This window comes from Mesoplodon mirus (genome assembly GCF_964341445.2).
Source record: "Mesoplodon mirus genome assembly, chromosome: 8".
Lineage (NCBI taxonomy): Eukaryota > Metazoa > Chordata > Mammalia > Artiodactyla > Ziphiidae > Mesoplodon > Mesoplodon mirus.
In genome coordinates, this window is record NC_138984.1 from 87,171,270 (window position 1) to 87,190,980 (window position 19,711).

The window sequence follows — 19,711 nt, forward strand, 5'->3', positions numbered from 1 at the left end:
CGCCTGGAATTCAAATGCAAACAAGGCCTCGCCCCTAGGGACTATAAAGGTAGTGATTCGGGCTTCCTTGGTGGCGCAGTGGTTGAGAGTCCGCCTGCCGATGCAGGGGACATGGGTTCGTGCCCCGTTCCGGGAAGATCCCACATGCTGCGGAGCGGCTGGGCCCGTGAGCCATGGCCGCTGAGCCTGTGCGTCCGGAGCCTGTGCTCTGCAACGGGACAGGCCACAACAGTGAGAGGCCCGTGTACCGCAAAAAAAAAAAAAAAAAAAAGGTAGTGATTCATCTTTAGAGTGAAGATGTTCTCCTTAGGACTTTCTTCTTCTTCCCTGTGCCCAATTATCCCAGTTGCCCAATCCACACTTCCCAAATCCATTCAGATGTCTAAGTAAATTTGTCCTAAAATACTGAGTCTGCTGAAAGTCAAGTGTGAAGTTGCAAGTAACACTTCTTTCAGGTGAGGTTTCATAGTCCTACTTTCAAAACCATATCTTATATTTGTGACTCCCCGTCCTTACATTTGAGAGGACGGAGTATGAAGGAGGAGATGAAGGCAGGTCGGATCCCACACTCAGCTCTGGTGGGAGAGCGTGGGATTCTGGGAATGAGCCCAGGTGCTGGACGGAATGACGGGGGCTGGTGCCCCTCTGCACAGAGGTCCTGACGCACGGAGCTACACTGAGAAGGGCACTTGGCAGTACTAACATGACTAAATGTTGTTACGTGTGAGCAGGCAGGTGTCATGTTAAACTCTCTAGGGGAAATCCAAGAATAATCTCAGTCTTTTGTCATCATTGCAAGAGCTGCTCGCTAGCAAGAAGATGGGCTCATGCGACTGACTTTCACAGGCTGTGTCTTTGTATACCTTTTGGTGACACATGGTGACAGGTGTCAGGGATAGGAGTTGAGAAATGGAGAAGACAACTTATTCCGTAAAAGTCTACAGCAAGCTCACAAATAACAGATCTGCATAGTTCTTGTGCATTATACTTTGTAGCTAATCGTAGATAATTAAGCTACACGGATAGTGGCAGTGGTAATACGTATGGTTCATCCCTGTCAGGTTTTAAAATAGAAATTTACACTGGAGGGTATAAATTAGGCTAAGAGGATTCTTTCTGAAGGGTCCAGATGATTAAAAAAAAAAAAAGATGAAGTAGGCTAGTGATCTTTAAGCGAACCAGTAGTCTAAAGAATTTGTGGAAGTCTGTGATTTATCATAATCCATCTTGTGTGTTTACTAGATCTTGAAAATTACTCAGAAGTATCTGACATGCTGGGTATTGATATTTCAGCCCTGGGGAGATTTTTCTGACTGAGTTTGTTAACAGCTGCCTTTCTGGAAAATTTATTTACAGGCCATTTTTATGTTTCCCCCTAATCTTTCATTCTCTTCTGAGATATTATTGATTTTATTTTCCTGAACACAATTTTAAATGGTAATATCTGTGCAGAAGCAATTTGCTCTGGTTCAAGGAACTGGATTCTTATGGGCATTTGTCTTAGTAATGTGATTACAAAGTCACTAACTTGATCTTAATAACATTTGCCTATTATCGTGTATTAGGTGCATGAAAGGAAAACTGTACTTTCTAACTCAGGATTACCCTTGTGTATCTCCCTTAGTTGATAACACCTTTTGCAAAATTAACGTCCGGGTGAAACTAGTTAGGATTAAATCCAAGTATCATCGCCCATGTTGCATGCAGAAAGGAAATTACTTTTTTAGTACACCTTACACTTTTAAGTCATTGATTCAGGACATTTTATCAGTTAGCCACACAGCACTTCACTGGGTGCTGCTTTTACTCTATTGTGGCTGAGGGGGGCAGCGTGATACAAGAAGCTGGGAATCTGTAGTCAGATAGTCACAATTGGAACCTGGCTGTGTTACTTGCTATCTGTGTGAACTCGGGCCTCGTGAATCCACCATTCTGACCCTCAGTTTCCTCATCTCTTTAAGACAGACTGACATTAACAGTATTCCCGTTCCGGTTTCTTATTTAAATATCGTAACTGTACTCTCTCACTAAAAAAGCTGAGTTCATCTTCAAATGATTTCCCCCGTTTTCTTAGAGCGAGTAGTCATATGAAAAGATAACCATGTCTGCAGAAAGACGTGCACAAGATTGCTAGCAGCCTTATTCATAATATCCCCAAACCAGAAACAACCCAAATGTCCACGAATAGGAGAATGGATAAGCACATTGGGACATACCCTTGCAATGGAAAACTATTCGTCAGTGAAAGGAAAAAACTACTGATCCACGCAGCAACATGGATAAATCTTACAGACGTTATGTTAAGCAAAAGAAGCCAGACACCAAAGAGGGCATATTGTCTGATTCCTTTTACATGAAGTTCTAAAACTGGCAAAATTCCTTTACGGTGATAGAAATCAGAGTATCAGTTGCATCTGAAAGGAGGGTCCTGACTGGAAAGGGGCATAAGGGAACTTTCAGGGGTGATGGAAATGTTCTGTCTTGCCTTGGGTGGTGATTACATGGTGTATATATTTGTCAAAACTTGTTGAACTGTGCAAGTGAATTGAGTGTTATATTGTATAGAAATTAGTTGACCCTTGAACAGGACGGGTTTGGACTGTGCGGGTTCACTCATGGTGGAGTTTTTTCAATAGTAAATACTACAGTACGACATGATCTGTGGCTGGTTGAATCTGCTGATGTGCAGGAACCACAATATACTCAGATTTTCTACTGTGTGTGTGCAGGGCTGGGGGTTGGCACCCCTAACTCCCCCCGCTGTTCAAGGGTCAACTATATACTTCAAAGAAAAGACAACTCATCCACTGGTAAAATGTTTGCTTTTCTAATGACCAGTGTTTTGGATTCTCAGGATGCAGTGACCATCTGCACTCTGGGAATTGGGACAGCCTTTGGAGAGTCCATTCTGGACAACACTCCCCGCCATGCGACAATTGTTACAAGGGAAAGCAGCGAACTTCTCCGCATCGAGCAGAAGGACTTCAAGGCACTATGGGAGGTGAGCCCCAAGGCTGCTTTGTCAATTAACGTGGTTGCAGAAAAGAAAGAGAGCTGCCACATGGATAATGGCATTAGAGTCAAGCCTTAATGTGCTCTGTTCTGAGCCGGTGGATGGAATTTAATTTTCAAAACTTGTTTTTGAAATGAGTGAGTGAAAAAGCCATTTTGACACAAGACATCTTTCCTTTTTTGTTTTTTTTAATGTAGTGCTTGCTCAATTTTCTGTGGTTTGACATACATTATAATTATTTCTTGAATGACCATAGAGTGTTTTATGTATAGAGTGTTTTATGTATTTCCCCCCTCCTATTCCACAGATATATTCTTAACTAGGGAACAAAATACTTTGACATTTTCTTTGGCATTTTAAAAATCATCATTGACATGTTCCCTGGGAAAGTGGAATGAATGGGGTTAACATCTGCTTCATTTAACTGCTTCAAAAAATGATGTGCCCTGTAATAAGGTATGGGAAACGAGGGACATAAAGATGGCTGGTTACTTGCCAACTTCAAAATGCACGGGTAGCACAGCAGTGGATGGAGGCAGCCGGTCCTGGCGGCTTGTGCATTTCCCGCTGCTTACCAACGCCCTTTAGGGTACCACGCTCATTTACAAGGAGGATGGGGAAGAAATCATCTTACATGCAGCCATGGTAAATGGAGTGCTTAGAAAGGCCCTTGCATCCTTTACGCTCATTCCTCTTCAGTTCTTCAAGCTTCTGATTTTTACCTGTGGCTGTTCCTTATCTTTGTCCTTGGCTCAGTATGTCCAAGCGTTAACCCATCGAGCTGGCAGCTTCGCCACTTGTCCCAGTGTGGCTAAGATTTTAAACTTGATCTAAAAAGAATTTTGTGTCATCAAATAGTTTCCTCCAGAGCTAAACAAATGACAGATGCATTAAGGGAGCAAACCTGTAGGTGAATGAGTGATGCTTTGCCTTGAAAGTCCTGCAAAGCCTTGGAAGGCCTTGGTGGTGAAACCTGTTACTTTTATTCTTGGCAGTAGTGAATAAATTGCAGGGTGACTTGTTTGAAATGTTCCTCTTAGAAAATATTAAAGAGCTCCAACTGCTCTGTAAAGTTCAGAGACAAAAGCGAGTTTTAGGAAGGCAGAGACAAAGCAGGTTTGCATGAGGTGTGTGTGGAGAGGTTTTCTGTCAATTAAAAGGGACCAAGCTTGAGGCAAATAAGCCGCTTTTTGGATCTTTCATTTAAAAGGTGAACTGAAAAGTCTTTTCCAAAAAGCAAATTCGGAAGACTGGTTTAAGAACAAAAATGACTCCTACTTGTGATGTATGTCATTAGAACTGCTTTTGTCTGTGATGACTTATTCAAGTTGCTGGTGGAGGATGGTTTGTGGCAAATTTAAAATTTTATTTTAATTAGGAGGCCTCGGTGCTGTGAAGAAAGTTCCTGAGAAGTTGCTACCTGTGAACATTTTTTAAAATTTATTTTAAAAAATGTCGGGACTTCCCTGGCTGTCCAGTGGTTAAGACTCTGTGCTTCCACTGCAGGGGGCATGGGTTCGATCCCCGGTCAGGGAACTAAGATCCCGCATGCCGTGTGGCATGGCCAAAAAAAAAATTTATTTAAGAAATTTTCAGACGTTCGGAAAATCAAAAAGGATAATACAGTGAACGACTCTACACTCTCACCTAGTTCAGCAGTTGTTAACATATAGCCATATTTGCTTCATCTGTTTTTGCTGAACCACTTTAATGTAAATGACAGACATCACGACATTTCATCCTATATATTAGCATATTTCTCCAAAAAATCAGAATATCCTGCTACATACCCATAATACCATTATTTCACCTACAAAACTAAAGATAATATACTAATGTCATCTATATCCAGTCCACAGCTCAAATTTCCCCATAAATATCCAGAAATAAATACATTTATTCCATAAGTATTTTTATATCTGTTTTATTTCAAACCAGACTCAAATAAAGAACCATGTGTTAACATTTGATTGTTAGGTCTAAGCCAGTCTCTCTCCCCCTCCCCCCTGCCCTCTCTCTCTGTCTCTCTTTCTCTGTGACACTGACTTGTTAAAAAGGCCAGGTCAGTTTCTCCCAAATTCGAGGTTTGTCTGATCATTTTCTTATGGTATCTTTTTTTGTACCCCTACCCCAGGGTTTCCTGTAAACGGAAGTTAGAACTAAATGTTTGATTAGATCAAGCCAAACACTTTTGGCAAGAAGTCAAAGGTGACACTGAGTACGTTAGGATGCTCTTAATGTCTGGACGCCTCACTATAAGTGATGCATTGGTTTGATTTGTTTGATCCCTTGGTTGGATTGTATCTGAGTATATTTTAGGGCTGTTTTTCACAGAGATTTCCCTTAGAGGAAAATTATTAAATGGGGCTATTGATGTTGAAGGTGGTCCTTAGTATCCCAAACCTTGCCATGTGATTTTGTAGCTCCATGGGTCCAACCCCTCATCTGTAACCTCAGAGCATGATTCTCGTCTTCCCTGTCAGTGACTTAAGTGAGCTGAAAAGGATGGAGAGAGTTTTTAGACTGACCTCTTATTTTACAGGTTGGGGTTTGGAACCTCATAGTGAGCAAGAGATTAGTAAGATATTTCATTTTTATTTACCTGTTCATGCAACCAAGCACAGAGTACAAATAAGGTGCTCCATCAACGTTTTAACTGGCTAAAGTGAGAATGCAAGGAACTCCATTATCTAGCAACCTGTGTGAATCAGAACTTTATTAATGGGCACACTTGTGCATATACAGTACATGATAATCCTAAGAAATTGTGGAATTCTGAATTACCTTCCAAGTAAAGAATTATCTAGCAACCTGTGTGAATCAGAATTTTATTAATGGGCACACTTGTGCGTATACAGTACATGATAATCCTAAGAAGTTGTGGAATTCTAAATTACCTTTTGAGGAAAGAAAATTGACTTATGTTTATTCCACTATTCATTTATTCACAAATACTTAATGAGAATCTCCCGTGTGTCAGGTCTGGCTATAGCAGTGAAGAAGATTGACAGGGCTCCTGCTCTCTGGGCCAGGGCTTCTGTTCTACTTGGAGGAGAGGGAAAATAGACTAGCAAGTCAATATTATTTCAGAGTATAATATATCATTATCATTAAGTAAATTCTATTTCTGTTCTTTGAATATAGGTGATCCATTGATGGCATATGTAACACTAATCTGTTAGCAAAATATTGGATAACCAGAACACCTATTTCTTGATTATGTCAGATAACAGAGTCTATAATGCAGCCATTCATTACACTGGTACATAATATATGTAAGCCACATTAAAACCCAAGCTCATGCTGTCAGCTGAAATTTAAGTTAGATCTGGTAGCCAAATATCAAAAGGGAAGGATGACATAGCTTCAGGATTCAGGTAGAAGCCTCACTGAACCATGAAATGGCAGAAAGAAGGCAGCAGAAAGGTAAGCTGGACACTGCCTCTCCCATCAGCATGGTAAGGAGCTCACTGTTAGGCCATAGTTCCCACACGGTAGAAATTAGATCATCTGAATCATGGGTCTAAATTTGCACGTTCATCTCATTTGCCTGCTTACTTTTGAGGAATGTCATGGTGGGCCCATTGGGTGGCAAACTCTCAGATTGCGGTTTCCCTCCTTATCTATGCCTTTGATGTCACTTAAAGTGGTTGACAAGGACCAGGAATCTGAGTTACTTCTAACCAGGAAAATTATGGTGTGTAATCACTAACAGGTAGCACAGTCTACAAGTAGCCCTTTAGTAGGCTGAGCGAATAGGCTATTTGAAATCTTACACTTGAGACTTTAATGGCAACAGAGCTAGGTAACCCTGCTTCCTTTCCTGACCAAAGGCAAGTTTCCTCAGCTCTCCGCAGATACACACCCAGAGAACTACACCTGAGATTTTGAAATCCTATTCAATTTCATCCCCAATACTCTTGCTTTATGTTGTCTATTATGTTGTAAGTCAAATTGGTAGCACCCAGAGTATTTTTTTAAATTATTGTCATAAATGTGACCAGAGGCATTATTTCAGTCGTCTATATAAATATATCAAAAAAATATATTCCCCAAGATGTAACTGAGGTAGCGGCTTGATGCTTTTCTTTGTACCCTATATCTTTCCTAATGAAGACTTTCTCTCCTCTTTCCTTTCCATGTTTCAGTTGCCAATTTATGATCATATTTGAGGGAGCTGGGATCTCCATCTCAAAGTCAGGTCATATTTTCTTAGCTTAAGTGAATTACAGTAAATTTATTCCGAGTTGGTCAATAATACTTCCCTCTTTTCATGCCTCTTTGATATTAGAACTTAATAAAAAATATTAACTAGGGTATAAAACATCTCACTTTTCAACAGCATCTCAGGAGGGAGAGTGAGTGAGAGAGAAAGGAGAAAGTTATGTTTTTGAATTTCATTCAGAAAAAATTAATTAAAAAGTCTTGGAGTACCATTTTTTAGTTCTTGAGAATTGTAATTTAAACTCTTTGACCCTAGTGGCCTTGCATACCCTCAGTAAGGAAGTTAAATGGCAAAGTAGTTAAGTGTAGGCTTGGGAGTTTTAAGCCGTGATAATCTTAGATCAAGTATCTGTGGTTGATGGTGGCTCTTGGAATAAATAAATACTGATTTACTGTCCAATTCCATGAATTTCTTCTCAGCAAATATAGTCTAATGTTTCCAGTGGTTAGAACAACGACAAGGAGTATTTTTTGTTTGCTCCCCGACTTTGTCTAACATCGTGGATGAAGATGCTTTTAGGTTTGCAGCATGTTTTGTCACCTTTACATGGAATATTCCAAGTACATGGACTTGTATGAGGAGATGAGTCCAGTGTGTTCAGAGAAGTAGATTGGAAAGTCACTCTCCATCAGACTCATAAAAGACACCACTGAGAGGTCCTTGCACTAGTGATCTACTACCTGCGTTCCAATTGCATGAACATCATTCTGGCCAAAAACTTTCCTTCACTGTGGGCTATGTTTGAGCATGTGCAAAATAATACACATGTGAATGAATTCTTTGAAATTTAAAGACAACAATGAAACTAGAGTCTTTAGAAATAAAAGCAATTATTTTAATTTTGTAGTCTGACCCATGCCACAATAAAAGTGGTTTCTTAGCTGTAATAGTTACCCAGAAGCTCTTGTGATTTTATTCTAACCAGGACATACAATATCACAGAGAACCGTTGCTTGGATGTAATGATGGATCCCACAGAGTTTATTCCCCAAATGTGTCTGTGGCCTCAATAAATATTGTTGACTGAAAATTTTTTTTATGCTTTCTGGGATATAAACTGGTAAGAATAAGAAATATGTGCATGTTTCTGCCTTAGGAAAAGAATACAATTTGTAAACAAGAATATTTCTAAGAGTAGTGAATATTGTCAAAGAAATATTTTTACATCTATCTCTGTTCCCTAATTTTCAGTGTTTTATTTCTCGATTCTACTAGATACGTTGGCAGTGGTTGGACTGAAAAGCTTTTTAGCTATTTCTGTTTACTGCCTCTTTAGGACTATGCAGGGAGAAAAAGCCCTTTTCCATTAATAATCTTTCAAGCCACTATGAGAATAGGAATTATTGAAATTACAGCAGCTTAGTCTTTGCTGATGCACTTTAAAAACCATATTGGAGTAATATACCTCTCAGAGGCATCTGCTCCTGCTTGAATAGATTTGATGTTCCTATCTGTCTTGGGCTGTCAGAAAAATTAAAGTCCAACGCTTAAAACATAGTATCTTAGAACATAAAAATCTCAGAAGCCCTTTGGGTGGGTTTTAATACTTTATTTAGCATGCAAACAATTTCAGGTCGTTTCACTTTTGTATTAATGGTAGGCTTTCAAGGTAGACCGGTATTTCAAGTAAACGTTTAGTGGCCCTGGGTATTGAGGTTGAACTGCATGACCCATCCTCAGATGGGCAGCCCCTGGCCTGCCTGTTAATGTACAGGGACCCACCCCCTCATCTGAGGCTTAACTGGAACCTAAAAGCCAAGGGACCTGCTTTCTCCCAAGTCAGAGGCCTGTACTTACTTTTGGCAACTTTGGAGCTTGTACTGTAGGGTTACTTCCCAGGCCAGAAATTTGCATCAAAGGGCTAAGAAAAATACATCCAAAAATAAACATGAAAGCCAAGACTTCATGCCAGGAACTCCAGCCACACACATCCTGTTGGCTGGTTCTCTTGCCTCTCTCCTCACTGTTCTGCTTCTTTTAAACCGAGCCGGAAGCCTGCTCCGGTGACTCGGACCTCACGTCTGCCCCAGGGTCTCACTCCGCTGTCCTCAAGCTTTTCCATGGGATGGTGAAATGATTCACATCCAGAAAGGAGGGGAGTGAAGTTACTAGGAGATAAGTAAAGTTAAAAATAATATATGTATATATAGGAAGTCTTTTCCTAATGCCTTTGACTGCCTGAGCTTTCCTGAAGAACCACCAGCCCCGGTTTTCTCCCTGGACTGAGATCCTCTTAACAGTAATACATACTAACAGGAAATAATCAGCGATGAAGGTGCATTTTGCTGTCCAAATAAAGCACAGCTCTTCACTGGATGTCTGAGAACACCGAGAAAAAGAAAAAGAAGGACGTATGCCCTACCAGGTCAGAATGGGTCTTTTTCTATTCTTTAGTGGGGAGATATTATGTGTCACCGTTTGCAGTTTAGTTCTAGGAATTATACTCTAAAACATCTCTGGCTTTTGTAAGTATGTTCCACCAGACGTAAATATGTACCACGGCATTGACATAATTTGATTTCTTTATTTGTGCGTGGGGGGGAAGTGGTGGCTCATCTTTCTCTGATTGTGAAGGATATGTTTGTTTAGCCTGATGATCTTAAATGTTTCTAGGAGATAAAGATATTTGTTCATAAGTAGGCAGTTACATTTATCACATTAATATTAAATATATGTATTTATCTGGTGAATGGCATATATTAAAAATGAAGTTGGGGGCAAGGAAACAGATTGAGAGTGATGGTATTTCACCCTCTGGATGCCCCGGTAGGGCACCTTGCCTGCAGCTCTCAGACTATATGAAGTCCTTAGTGTTGATGGGAATTCTGTTACATTATTGATGACTTGAAGTCCTGCCAGCTCCAAAAGCTGTGATCTCACTGTTTCTCAGAAGATGATCAGGGGGTCTGAACAGATCAAGGCTTGGCTGGCAGGTGCCAGGAATGCCCAGATGTTGTGGGTAGGCTTGCTGGCAAGGTGCTGCTACTGCTTCTGAGCTGGTATTCCTTTGGGTGTTCATTTCGGGAGTGTGCAGTGGTCACTCACGTCTTTTAGGAGTCGCTGTTGGTGGAGGTTTTGAAACCCTTCCCCTGGCTGTTCATTTACCTGAACGCTGTTGACACCTCCCCCCCACCCTGTCCCCGCACTCTAATCTTGCAGTGGCCCTCTTCACTGTCTCAGCTCACCTGCCAGGCTGCATGCCTGCTAAAAAGCTGCTCGACTCAATGTTAATTGATCCCACTTTGAAAATTTCATCTCTCGAAGCTTCTGTCGTATTCCACAAACATAGTTGGCTCCCACCATGGGGAGGTGCAAAATGCACCACATCTGTCTTCCTGGTTTACGATCTAGTGGAGAAGACAGACAAGCATAAACACAAATCACCCTGATATCAGACAAACTGAAAAGTACCATAAGATAAGACACAGGGTGCTGAAGGACATATGGGAGAGGGCAGGGAGAGATTCATTTCCACCCAGGCTATCATTTCATCCAAAGACAAAGAGATCTGGTGAATTCTTGTGTGGCTAACAAGGCTGTTTTTCATCCTCCCTAAAGGATTGGGGTCACTTGACCAAATTACAGTGTTTGAGACAGCCTTGTCCCAAGGGACTGACCACACAGAAGAGGCAGGGCTTCCTCACTTGTGCTGTGCTGCCTGCTGCCTTCTCCTCCTGTCCCGCACCCCTGGGCGGGCTTGGTTAAGGGTCTGCCTGCCCTCTGAGGGTGTCATGTGTTGTATTTCCAAATGCCTGGCTTTGTGTTTTGTTTATTGTTCAGTCATCATCTGGAGAAATCTGTTCTGAGGTTTAATGGGTCCCCAGGGCAAAGGCAGTTCTAGTTGGGAAAACTTAAGAATTTGAGACTCTCGGAAGGAACACGTGGTATGCGCTGGGGATATTGTTAAGCTCTTTATGTGTCAGAAGCCCTCTGGTCATGGGACTTTCCTCCTCTCATCAGGCCAAATTCCACTCCTGTGTAGTCTACAGGCCACCGCGGAGAGGTTAGGGCACAGTCACTGGGGCAGGGTGTCTGACACCGAGGAAGGAGCAGCAGGAAATCCTGTCCCAAAGTCAGCAGCTCCGAATTCCTGCAGTCTTGCCCGGGGTTGATCTCACTGACCTCAGTGTTTTGAGCTGTCTAACTCAAACCAATAAGTGCAAGACAGACCTTCTAAAGGCTATTGATGTGGTCGAGTGTTCTGGCCTGAAAATCGGATCTATTCCTGGTTTAACCCGACTTTGCTGAATGCCCTTTTGGAAAGCTCTCCAGCTTCCTAGGCCACCTGTTTGTAAAATAAATGTACCTTTACTGACATCCTGCCTTGCTGACAGCAGTGGTTCAAGTTAATGTTGAATGTTAGGTGCCTGATGAGTTGAAACATTTAGCGCCTCGTCCTCGTCTTTCGGTTTGCAAATTCAAGAAGGCAGAGCCACAAATTATGTGGATGAAAAGGATAAAGTATAGGCAACAGTTCATTTTGTATCAAAATACATTTGAAAGGCAAGAAAAACTTTTTGTTATCTTTCATTTATAATTGTAATTCTTAAAACTGGTTCCACATTAGAATTACCTGGGGAGTTATTACAAAATTCCCGTGCATGGGCCCTCTCTAGACCAATGAAACCAGAATCTCTAGAAGGTGGGGCCTGGGCATCATAGCTTCTTAAAGCTCCCCAGATGAATCTGCCAAGAACCCCTGTCCTCCAGCTCCAGGCTCTGGTATCCACCCTGCCGCTTTGCACCTGCTGCTTCTCCATGTACCTGGCTGGCATCTTTGCCCAGTGCTAAGGCTCTACAATTGAATGATACGTTGGTTCCTTACTAGTCTGTGTAAAATTTTCCCAGTGTAATTATTCCTTTCCCCATACAGACATTCTGCTTCCAAACTGGGGTTTCTGCCAGATGTAAGTGATAATGGCCATCAGTACTTTAGAAACAGAGTGAGGGGGATTGATTTGAAGCTTTGTGATTAGAGGTGACCTCTGTGGTCTGGTTATTAAAAGTGTGAGAATAAGGTGCAAAATCACCCCCAAATTCCAGTCCTACAAGCACGCATTCTCTTAGTTGTCAGAACAATGGTGTCATCATACATCACGTACTTCCTGGAAAATTCCACTGTGCCCTTGTGAGAGATAAGAGTGAAAAAGGCAAATAATATCTTAGTGTTATTATGAAGAGAGTTTTGAACTCATGGACTCGCTGAGAATGTCTACATCCACCTCATCCCTGGACTATACTTTGAGAATCACTTCTTTAAGATAAATTCCCCAAAAAAGTTTTCCCATGAAAACTTTTATGGCTCTTAATAAATATGACCAAATTTATTTTCAGTGACTTTTATCCTGCCACCAAGAGTATTTGAGCATGCCTCTTACATCCAGCCTTGGTTAGCATGACCATTTTATATACATTTATATATATGTGTGTGTATATATACTTATATATGTTTATATATTTCCATCATATTGTTATCATGTTTGATTACTGCTGGGATGGTAGGGATTTTCTTAAATATTTCTTTTTTTAACATCTTTATTGGAGTATAATTGCTTTACAATGGTGTGTTAGTTCCTGCTTTATAACAAAGTGAATCAGTTATACATATACATATGTCCCCATACCTCTTCCCTCTTGTGTCTCCCACCCTCCCTATCCCACCCCTCTAGGTGGTCACAAAGCACCGAGCTGATCTCCCTGTGCTATGCGGCTGCTTGCCACTAGCTAGCTATTTTATGTTTGGTAGTGTATATACGTCCATGCCACTCTCTCACTTTGTCCCAGCTTACCCTTCCCCCTCCCCATAGCCTCAAGTCCATTCTCTAGTAGGTCTGTGTTTTTATTCCCGTCTTACCCTAGGTTCTTCATGACCTTTTTTTTTCTTTTTTCTTCGATTCCATATATATGTGTTAGCATACGGTATTTGTTTTTCTCTTTCTGACTTACTTCACTCTGTATGACAGACTCTAGGTCCATCCACCTCAATACAAATAACTCAATTTCGTTTCTTTTTATGGCTGAGTAATATTCCGTGGTATATATGTGCCACATCTTCTTTATCCATTCATCTGATGATGGACACTTAGGTTGCTTCCACCTCCTGGCTACTGTAAATAGAGCTGCAATGAGCATTTTGGTACATGTCTCTTTTTGAATTATGGTTTTCTCAGGATATATGCCCAGCAGTGGGATTGCTGGATCGTATGGTAGTTCTATTTGTAGTTTTTTTTTTTTTTTTTTTTCTTTTTTTTTTTTTTTTGTGGTACGCGGGCCTCTCACTGTCGTGGCCTCCCCCGCTGCGGAGCACAGGCTCCGGACGCGCAGGCCCAGCGGCCATGGCTCACGGGCCCAGCCGCTCTGTGACATGTGGGATTCTTCCAGACCGGGGCACGAACCCGTGTCCCCTGCATCGGCAGGCGGACTCTCAACAACTGCGCCACCAGGGAAGCCCTATTTGTAGTTTTTTAAGGAACCTCCATACTGTTCTCCATAGTGGCTGTACCAATTCACATTCCCACCAACAGTGCAGGAGTGTTCCCTTTTCTCCACACTCTCTCCAGCATTTATTGTTTCTAGATTTTTTGATGATGGCCATTCTGACTGGTGTGAGATGATATCTCATTGTAGTTTTGATTTGCATTTCTCTAATGATTAATGATGTTGAGCATTCTTTCATGTGTTTGTTGGCAATCTGTATATCTTATTTGGAGAAATGTCTATTTAGGTAATCTGCCCATTTTTGGATTAGGTTGTTTGTTTTTTTGTTATTGAGCTGCATGAGCTGCTTGTAAATTTTGGAGATTAATCCTTTGTCAGTTGCTTCATTTGCAAATATTTTCTCCCATTCTGAGGGTTGTCTTTTGGTCTTGTTGATGGTTTCCTTTGCTGTGCAAAAGCTTTGAAGTTTCATTAGGTCCCATGTGTTTATTTTTGTCTTTATTTCCATTTCTCTAGGAGGTGAGTCAAAAAGGATCTTGCTGTGATTTATGTCATACAGTGTTCTGCCTATATTTTCCTCTAAGAGTTTGATAGTTTCTGGCCTTACATTTAGATCTTTACTCCCATTTTGAGCTTATTTTTGTGTATGGTGTTAGGGAGTGTTCTAATCTCATACTTTTACATGTCCCTGTCCAGTTTTCTCAGCACCACTTATTGAAGAGGCTGTCTTTTCTCCACTGTATATTCTTGCCTCCTTTATCAAAGATAAGGTGACCATATGTGCGTGGGTTTATCTCTGGGCTTTCTATCCTGTTCCATTGATCTATATTTCTGTTTTTGTGCCAGTACCATACTGTCTTGATTACTGTAGCTTTGTACTATAGTCTGAAGGCAGGGAGCCTGATTCCTCCAGCTCCATTTTTCATTTTCAAGATGGCTTTGGCTATTCGGGGTCTTTTGTGTTTCCATACAAATGTTGAAATTTTTTGTTCTAGTTCTGTGGAAAATGCCAGTGGTAGTTTGATAGGGATTGCATTGAATCTGTAGATTGCTTTGGGTAGTAGAGTCATTTTCACAATGTTGATTCTTGCAATCCAAGAACATGGTATATCACTCCATCTATTTGTATCATCTTTAATTTCTTTCATCAGTGTCTTATAATTTTCTGCATACAGGTCTTTTGTCTCCTTAGGTAGGTTTATTCCTAGATATTTTATTCTTTTTGTTGCAGTGGTAAATGGGAGTGTTTTCTTAATTTCATTTTCAGATTTTTCATCATTAGCGTATAGGAATGCCAGAGATTTCTGTGCATTAATTTTGTATCCTGCTACTTTACCAAATTCATTGATTAGCTCTAGTAGTTTTCTGGTAGCATCTTTAGGATTCTGTATGTATAGTGTCATGTCATCTGCAAACAGTGACAGCTTTACTTCTTCTTTTCCAATTTGTATTCCTTTTATTTCTTTTTCTTCTCTGATTGCCGTGGCTAAAACTTCCAAAACTGTGTTGAATAAGAGTGGTGAGAGTGGGCCACCTTGTCTTGTTCCTGATCTTAGTGGAAGTGCTTTCAGTTTTTCACCATTGAGGACAATGTTGGCTGTGGGTTTGTCATATATGACCTTTAGTATGTTGAGGAAAGTTCCCTATATGCCTACTTTCTGGAGGGTTTTTATCATAAATGGGTGTTGAATTTTGTCGAAAGCTTTCTCTGCATCTATTGAGATGATCATATGGTTTTTCTCCTTCAGTTTGTTAATATGGTGTATCACATTGATTGATTTGCGTATATTGAAGAATCCTTGCATTCCTGGAATAAACCCCACTTGATCATGGTGTATGATCCTTTTAATGTGCTGTTGGATTCTGTTTGCTAGTATTTTGTTGAGGATTTTTGCATCTATGTTCATCAGTGATATTGGCCTGTAGTTTTCTTTCTTGGTGACATCTTTGTCTGGTTTTGGTATCAGGGTGATGGTGGCCTCGTAGAATGAGTTTGAGAGTGTTCTTCCCTCTGCTATATTGTGGAAGAGTTTGAGAAAGATAGGTTTTAGCTCTTCTCTAAATGTTTGATAGAATTTGCCTGTGAAGCCATCTGGGCCTGGGCTTTTGTTTGTTGGAAGATTTTTAATCACAGTCTGAATTTCAGTGTTTGTGATTGGTCTGTTCATATTTTCTCTTTCTTCCTGGTTCAGTCTTGGCAGGTTGTGCGTTTCTAAGAATTTGTCCGTTTCTTCCAGGTTGTCCATTTTATTGGCATAGAGTTGCTTGTAGTAATCTCTCATGATCTTTTGTATTTCTATAGTGTCAGTTGTTACTTCTCCTGTTTCATTTCTAATTCTATTGATTTGAGTCTTCTCCCTTTTTTTCTTGATGGGTCTGGCTAATGGTTTATCAATTTTGTTTATCTTCTCAAAGAACCAGCTTTTAGTTTTATTGATCTTTGCTATCGTTTCTTTCATTTCTTTTTCATTTATTTCTGATCTGATCTTTATGATTTCTTTCCTTCTGCTAACTTGGGGTTTTTTTGTTGTTCTTTCTCTAATTGCTTTAGGTGCAAGGTTAGGTTGTTTATTTGAGATGTTTCCTGTTTCTTAAGGTAGGCTTGTATAGCTATAAACTTCCCTCTTCGAACTGCTTTTGCTGCATCCCATAGGTTTTGGGTCGTCGTGTCTCCATTGTCTTTTGTTTCTAGGTGTTTTTTGATTTCCTCTTTGATTTTTTCAGTGATCACTTCGTTATTAAGTAGTGTATTGTTTAGCCTCCATGTGTTTGTATTTTTTACAGATCTTTTCCTGTAATTGATATCTAGACTCATAGTGTTGTGGTCGGAAAATATACTTGATACAATTTCAATTCTCTTAAATTTACCAAGGCTTGATTTGTGACCCAAGATATGATCTATCCTGGAGAATGTTCCATGAGCACTTGAGAAAAATGTGTATTCTGTTGTTTCTGGATGGAATGTCCTATAAATATCAGTTAAGTCCATCTTGTTTAATGTATCATTTAAAGCTTGTGTTTCCATATTTATTTTCATTTTGGATGATGTGTCCATTGGTGAAAGTGGGGTGTTGAAGTCCCCTACTATGAATGTGTTACTGTCGATTTCCCCTTTTATGGCTGTTAGTATTTGCCTTACGTATTGAGGTGCTCCTATGTTGGGTGCATAAATATTTACAATTGTTATATCTTCTTGGATCGATTCCTTGATCATTATGTAGTGTCCTTCTTTGTCTCTTGTAATAGTCTTTATTTTAAAGTCTATTTTGTGTGATATGAGAATTGCTACTCCAGCTTTCTTTTGATTTCCATTTGCATGGAATATCTTTTTCCATCCCCTCACTTTCAGTCTGTATGTGTCCTTAGGTCTGAAGTGGGTCTCTTGTAGACAGCATATATATGGGTCTAGTTTTTGTATCCAGTCAGCCAGTCTGTGTCTTTTGGTGGGAGCATTTAATCCATTTACACTAAAGGTAATTATCGATATGTATGTTCCTATACCCATTTTCTTAATTGTTTTGGGTTTGTTATTGTAGGTCTTTTCCTTCTCTTGTGTTTCTTGCCTAGAGAAGTTCTTTTCACATTTGTTATAATGCTTTAACTATTTCTTTACTGATTATACTTTCTCTTTCAGGACATGTTACTCATACATACATTGGCATTTACTTATCAATTTATGTGAATGCTTTATGCTTTATTTGATCAAGACATTAACCTTTTTTTGTAATTCCTGCAAATATTATTATCTTGGTCTGTCTTCATTTTTCATAATATTTAATGTACATAAATTCTAAATCCATTAAATCTACCATAATTTTCCATAATTACCAAAGGTTTCATCGTACATAGCAGATAGTCTATTAAACAAGGTGCTCATTAATAAATGAAAATTAATAAATTAAAATCCTTACATGAATTCCTGGTAATAGTAATTGTAAGCATGTTCATAATCATCCTAGTGAGTCCTGGTATTGCTAATAAATTTTTAGAGATGTTTTAGCACTGTTGGCAATTAATTCCTTCAAATTATCTTTCTTGCTTTCTGCTTGTTGCTTTATATTTTCTTCTTCCTCATCCTGGCCCCTTCTCTAGACTTCTCTTAGGTCTGAAATGTCAAACTTGTCTTTTCTCCCCTCCAACTATTTATTCAAACTTTCAAACACTCAGAAAAGTTGAAAAAAATTTTTCTCTCTCCATATATATATTTACATTCCTCTGTGTGTGTATATATAGACACAAATACATATGCTCATATGTTTGTTTTGCTAAACCATTTGAAAACATGTTATTGATACCATGATACTTTACTCTTCAGTACTTCAGTTTAACTTTGTTCCCCTGCTCCTTCTTGTGCTAGCCAGTCTCTCTTTACAATCAACTGTTTATTTATCTCTTCCTTTCCAATCCCATCCCACCACCGCTGGCGTCTTGCCTCAAGTTCAGCCAGAATAAGGGAGGCAGTGCAGCGTTTAAAGGCCGTGGACTGGAATTGGCTAGATCACGACAGTCCTGGCTTTGCTTCCCACCAGCTCTGTGTCCTCAGGCACGTTATGCAATCTCCCTGAACCTCCTTCCTCATTTGTCAAAAGGCGGGTACAGTAATCCTATCACACATGGCTGGAAGAAACGATATCATCTCATCAATCTCTTAGCTCCAAAGAAGCATCCAGTAAATGCCTTGAGAGACAGTGAAGGATGGACACACAGACAGAGCAGAAGTTCAGACACACATGCCTGCTCAGACACCTGGTGCTGCTCTCACTGCTGCCGGGGGAGAAGTGTAAACTATCTACCGTGCCATTCGAAATTCTCTAAATTTGTCCCTGTATCCTTTCCCAGCCATATTGCCTCTACTAATTTGTACACATACTTTTATCAGCGTAAATCATGTCAGCAAGCATATGTGGTGCATCCACTAAATGCCAGGGGCTGCTCTAGGTACTGGGACACAGACCTGAACAGAGTGTGCCCCTCAAGGAGCTCACAGTCTAATGAAGAGAAATATATGAAAATAAATCTTACCATATGAATAAATATGAGCTACAGCAGAGGTGCATACAGGGGCTGGAGGTGGGAGTAGGACAGAGTATCTGCCAGGGGGAGTCAGAGGGTTTCCAGAGAAAACCTCCTCTGTGTGTTGTCATCATGAGGCTGATAGGAGTGTGACTGACAGAAAGATGCCAGCTGGACGCAGGCTAAAGGATACAGGTGCTGCAGACGGAACACGTTTGTGTTCTGAGGGGACACAGAGAGGGTCATAGCAGCCTTCCCAGTGCGAGGGCTAGCTTCTGTTATCCTCAAGTTCTTCATGGAGACAAGAGCCTACTGGAGCCTCCTGGCCTTTTCTTGAGAACAGAACAGGGATGTTTTTGTTTTTAATCGAAGCCTGGTTGATTTACAATGTTGTGTTAATTTCTGCTGTACAGCAAAGTGATTCAGTTATACATATCTACATTCTGTTTCATATTCTTTTCCATTTTGGTTTATCACAGGGTATTGAAGATAGTTCCCTGTGCTATACGCAGGACCTTGTTGTTTATCCAACCTATATATATAATAATCTGCATCTACTAATTCCAAACTCCCAACCCATCCCTCCCCCACTGTTCCTCCCCCTTGGCAGCCACAAGTGTGTTCTCTATGTCTGTGAGTCTGTTTCATAGATAAGTTCAATTGTGTCATATTTTAGATTCCACATACAACTGATATCATATGGTATTTGTCTTTCTCTTTTTGACTTCACGTAGTATGATCTCTAGGTCCATCCATGTTGCTGCAAATGGCATTATTCTTCCTTGTGGCTGAGTAGTATTCCACTGTATACATGTATCACATCTTCTTTCTCCATTCATCTGTCGATGGACATCTAGGTTGTTTCCATGTCTTGGCTATTGTGAATAGTGCTGTGAACATGGGAGTGCATGTCAGAACAGGGTTTTTATCTCCTTCCCCTCCCTGAAGCCCTCCTTCAGTTTTTCCAGAGACTAGCTTTGTACCTGTTTGCTCCCTGGAGCAAAACCACGTAACAAGCCCAG

The 19,711-nt window shown here is 40.4% G+C and overlaps 1 protein-coding gene across 1 annotated transcript in view; it reads left to right on the forward strand.

Moving 5' to 3' along the window:
- The window catches only part of RAPGEF4 (Rap guanine nucleotide exchange factor 4), a gene marked incomplete at its 5' end in the record, with an annotated part of 310,415 nt that overhangs the window by 70,644 nt on the left and 220,060 nt on the right, over window positions 1-19,711 (forward strand). The window contains 1 exon segment of the mRNA XM_082631169.1: window positions 2,855-3,001. Within this exon segment, the coding sequence (XP_082487295.1) occupies window positions 2,855-3,001 (147 nt within the window).